General features: G+C 41.0%; 1 protein-coding gene across 1 annotated transcript; it reads left to right on the top strand.

Moving 5' to 3' along the window:
* Positions 1-771: 771 nt before the first annotated feature.
* LOC144753296 (transcription factor HES-5-like) lies at positions 772-1,901 on the top strand. The gene is made up of 3 exons (XM_078641034.1): positions 772-834; positions 1,117-1,297; positions 1,681-1,901. The coding sequence occupies exons 1-3, from the start codon at positions 772-774 to the stop codon at positions 1,899-1,901; spliced, it is 465 nt and encodes a 154-aa protein (XP_078497160.1).
* Positions 1,902-5,389: the final 3,488 nt, after the last annotated feature.

Below are 5,389 nucleotides of genomic sequence, written 5' to 3'. Positions count from 1 at the left end.
GAACCCACACTGGAGAACAACAAAATATGTATTACCATTTTATGCTTTACCTACCTGCCTGAATCTTTGTGCTGCAGCCAGTGTGAGCCTTTCAGCACTGGACAGTTCCACGCAGGTGCTTGCGCAGAGACGAAGGACACACTTCTTTGGCCGAAGAACTGTTTATTCCTATCTCACTCTTAAATACGCCGCACATTGAACTTTCCCGCTAGGCTGGGGTGAAATTTAAGGTTTTGATGCAGCATTTCCTGCGACTTATACTAATGACTGATGGTAAATATTTTTCAAAATTAAAAAGCATCCCCCGTGCGTGCTCTTCATCCTGCACATTGACTACATTGAATAGAAATAAACTTTCCGTAAATAGAAAAAACCAATGAACATTAATAAGTTCCCTCATGGCCCGCTCATTCATGCTTTTCGGCGCTGCAGCCGCACCCGCCCGTATTTAATGCTACTGACACTGTTTAGATCCTGGCAGATGCCGGGGCTCATGTCACATTAATGGGCAGCTCTTTCCCACACTCTGTTCTTTTGTGTCCAGGCCCCAGATCCCCCCCCCCCCCTCCCACCCTATAGTGTGCCACACTTCTATTGTCCCCGCTGCTCTCTGATTGGCTGCAGAGTGTGGGAACCTCTCTCCGGCCCCAGACCCACACACTACCCTTCAGGCGGAGGGGGATAAATAGGGCCTGAGGGAGCGAGCTCTTCAGATACCGATCACTGTGGGTTCACGGCAGAGACCCCGCTCTTCACCCCACACCGGGCAAGATGGCGCCTTTCAGCACCGAGAGGAAATATGAAGAGGAGCGCGAGGAGATACACATTAGAAAGGTAATAACCAGAAAAAAAATTCTTAAGCTATGCGTATTTATATTTTTTTGCGTAGACATAATACCGATGTTTAAAGTTGTTAAATAAACTTCATATAGTACATCAAAAGGAATGTGGTTATTCGTTTCTTAACATTACCTTAGTTCTACGTTGATATTATTTTGTTGAACTGCTGTATCATAAAGTTATAAATATAAACGCAGCTATTGCCTTTTCCAAAGTGTTAAACACGTCCGCAAATTTGTTCTAATATAATAACAAACCCATATATTTCCTCTGCAGCTGAGGAAGCCAGCGGTGGAGAAGCTGAGGAGAGATCGCATCAACAGCAGCATTGAGCAGCTGAGGATGTTACTGCAGAGAGAGTTTCAGGAACATGAACTTCCGCCCAAAGCAGAGAAAGCGGATATCCTGGAAATGGCCGTGACGTACCTGGCCCAGCGCGTGCAGACACCGGCACCAGGTGAGAGCTCGTGGCATCAGTTTGGCTTTTTATGTGGTGAAGTCTGAAGTTTGGGTACAAACAGCTGCTGCACGTGGTGAAAGTGGGTCGAGGCAAGTGAGGGTGATGTATTGTCTATTCAATGAAGAGTTAAAGCAGCAGGCTGCAGTAATTTGTGTGCGAGGGACTAGGATTGAAGGGTGGTTGAGGTTCGATCATGAAGGTTCAGAGACGTAACTGGAGAGAGTCGCTCACTGCTTGTTATTCAAGGAGCGCCTCATTGAGGACACAGACAGCAGCACTTCAGTCAACCGATCATGTTACGCGCGCTGCTAAGATTGTTCTGTGTTGTCACGTCCTGGTGTGAGACTGTACAAACATTAACCCCTCGTCTCTCCCTGCAGCCACGGCCTCCAGTGAAGGTCACTCCCGGTGCCTCCAGGACTCTCTGCTCTTCCTCTCCCTCCACGGAGCCCCCGCAGAGACCCGGATGAAGCTGCTGCGGGCCCTCCATAGACCTGCGGCTGCAGCAGAGGCGGTGCGTCCTTCTCGGCCTCCGTCCTGTCCCAGCAGCACTAAAGAGCCCGCCCAGGACAGCCCCAGAGCCCCGTGGAGACCCTGGTAATGCGGGGGCCGCGGCCTGGACTTTTCTTCGGACTTCTTTCGAGGCCTCGGTCCGCTCTGAGGGGGAATATTCATTCTTGTGTCTGGAGCGCGCCCTGTTGTGCAGGGGGAGTTTACTGCACTCCAAGGAATGGAGTGAGGAGCGAGAGTATATCCTCATAGGATGGACAAAGTGAATATTTAAATGCTCTCTGGAGGCACAGTATTTGTTATATCCTCATAGGACGGACAGTATACGAATATCCACAGGATGGACAGAGAGTGAATATTATATCCTTATAGGATGGACAGTGAGCGAAAATGATATCCTCATGGAATGGACAGTGAGTGAATATTATATCCTCATAGAATGGGGAGTGTCAATATTATATCCTCATTGGAGGGACAGTGTGAATATTATATCCTCATAGGAGGGACAGTATTTGGATGTTATATCCCTGTAGGCTGGAAATTACATGATATTATATCATCATGTTATGGCCAATGTTTGAATAGAATATCCCCGTAGAATGAAGAGTGTGGGAATGCTATATCCTCATAAAACAGACAGTGTGTGATAATATCCATACAGGGTGGGCACTGTGGCTATTACATCCGCATAGGATGGACGGTGTGTACATTTGATATCCTTGTAGTATGGACAGTGTTTGTATGTTAAATCCATACTTAGAATGGACAGTGTGAATATTATATCCTCTTAGGATGGAAAGTGTATGCATATTGTATCCCCACAAGATGGGCAGTGCAGCTATTACATCCTCATAGAATGGACAGTGTGTAAATATTATATCCATTGAGGATGGACAGTGATTGAATGTTAACTCCAGAATCACGATGGGCTCTGTGAATACTATATCCTCTTAGTATGGACAGTGTATGATATTATATGCCCACAGGATGGGCAGTGCAGCTATTGTATCCTTATAGGATGTTCAATGTGTACATATTATTTCTATGAAGAATGGATAGTGTTTAAATGTTAAATAAACACTCACGATGGACAGTGTATGAATATTATATCCCCATAGGATGGGCAGTGCAGCTATTACATCCTTACAGGATGGAAAATGTGTAGATATTATATCCGTGTAGGATGGACAGTGTTAGAATGTTAAATCTATACTTAGACTGGACAGTGTGAATATGGTATCCTTCTATGATGGACAATGTATGAATTTTACAACCCCACAGGATGGGTAGTGCATCTATTACATCCTCATAGGATGGATAGTGTGCAAATATTACATCTGTGTAGGATGGATAGTGTTCAAATGTCAAATCCACACCCAGGATGGACAGTGTGAATATTATATCCGTTTAGGATGGACAATGCATACATAATATATACTCACAGGATGGGAAGTGCATCTAATACATTCTTAGAGGATGGACAGTGTGAATATTATATATGTATAGTATAAACACGGGCTGAATACTATTGAGATTGCTTAGTATATACTATTTGAACATTAATTTGTTGACCAATGGCAGTACGCGAGATCATTTATAACATAAAATGTTGTTGAAGAAAATGGACTGAAGTCTCAATAGGATGTGCCTTAAATTTCAGAATGTTTTAGCTGTTTCTTTACAAGCAATGAATATGTCATGTAGTGTTCTTGCCTACAATAGAACCTACTTTTGAGAACGTTGGCACATATTCTAGAATATGCTATTCTCAGGTCTGAGTTCTAGTCAGGCTCTGGGATTTATCAATTTTACTTCATTTTCATGAAGTTGGTTGACGTACAAATATGTTAATATCCTGAAAGGATGGATATGTGTACTGTGTGAGATTCTGCAGATGAACGTGTCTGTGAGAATAATAGATGTGCTGTAATATGAGGGATTCAGATAAGGACCTTGTGCACTCTTAATATGTGTTTACCTTCTGTGTTACAAGTTACATAATTATCACTTGTTGGTTGAAGTAAGTGATGAACGGCTCCTAGCCTTCTATTGAATCAATTTTGATATGCAGTATGCTCAATTGAAAATGTATCATACAAGTATGCTGCCTTCTGTGTCGATAAAGTGTTTCTGTACTTTCAGAAATATCTGAATTCTCTCTGAAAATTAAATGTGATGTGTTATATATATTAATTTCCTTTTAACTATCAGTGACGATGTACCTGTATTGTCAATTGGAAATTCATGATCTGAAAGCCCTGCCTTCTGTGAAGGTAAAGTGTGTTTCTGTTCTTTTGAAGATTTGTGTATTATCTCTGAATAGTGTATGTGACAATGTGCACATTCATTCTGTCTTCTCCAATGTGTATCATTCATTGTTGGCGAATGAAAAGGAGAAACAGTTATCACTAGTGCTGAGGCTTCATTTTAGAAGTACTCTTGACGCTATTTGTGTAAGTTACACAATGCAGTGTTTCTCTTTTATAAAGATATTCAGTGTAGTGATCTCCCATCCATAGATTTGTATCTCAGAGACTGAGAATGTTCCACTTTCGGGTCTTCTACAACATTTATAGGCCTGTTATTATCAGTGAAAACTCATTCAGTTACAGAATGAAACCTAGGATTTAGCTCTTGTCTTGAAGACATTCACTGTATCTGATCTAAGAATGTCCTATATTTATTCTGTTGTCTCAGCTGTGACCTTTCTGTGACATTGCGTATCTGTCACATTATTCTTCACTGTTTCTGCTTTATGAAGGAACTTTTTGCAACATACTGTTGTGTGAACTTGTTCAAATAAAAATACAGAACTAAATAAAATGAAATTAAGCACCACTCTCAGTTCTTAATGTTTTCTTTTTGATGGCTGAATGCTACTGTGAAGAAATATGTTTCCCTCGCGAACTCCAAGGAGTGGGGACACTGTCAACCATTTCTCTTAACCACAATTCGAAGTGAAAGAGTGCCATTGCAACTGGCACAACAACTGTCAAATGTTGTACCAATTGTGTTACTTCGCTTCGAATTATTTAATTAAAAGATTCATCTTAAACATATATATATATATATATATATATATATATATATATATATATATATATATATATATATATATATATATATATATATATATATATATATATATATATATACTCCCAAAATGCCTAAGCTTGCGAGAGGCACACAACAGGATTCTTCCCTCCGGGCTGATAGGCTTTGCGTGACTCTTGCTTCGCTTTTCAATAATGTGCCCGACGCGTTTCGGGGAACCACCCCCTTCCTCATGGGCTGCAACGAATGGCACACGAGATTTGCATCAATTTCATCTGGACTTAATTTTATTCATAACAAGCCCCTCTGTGGGCGTATGCTAAGTGCATTTTGCTTACAGTGTATTATGGGACTAGTAGTCCGTTGATGCGATTCAATTTACAAGTCTTTAAGTAAGTTCAGCCCGGAGGGAAGAATCCTGTTGTGTGCCTCTCGCAAGCTTAGGCATTTTGGGAGTATATATATATATATATATATATATATATATATATATATATATATATATATATATATATATATATATAT

This window comes from Lissotriton helveticus, chromosome 5_1 (genome assembly GCF_964261635.1).
Source record: "Lissotriton helveticus chromosome 5_1, aLisHel1.1, whole genome shotgun sequence".
Lineage (NCBI taxonomy): Eukaryota > Metazoa > Chordata > Amphibia > Caudata > Salamandridae > Lissotriton > Lissotriton helveticus.
This window is presented reverse-complemented; position numbering and strand designations above follow the sequence as displayed.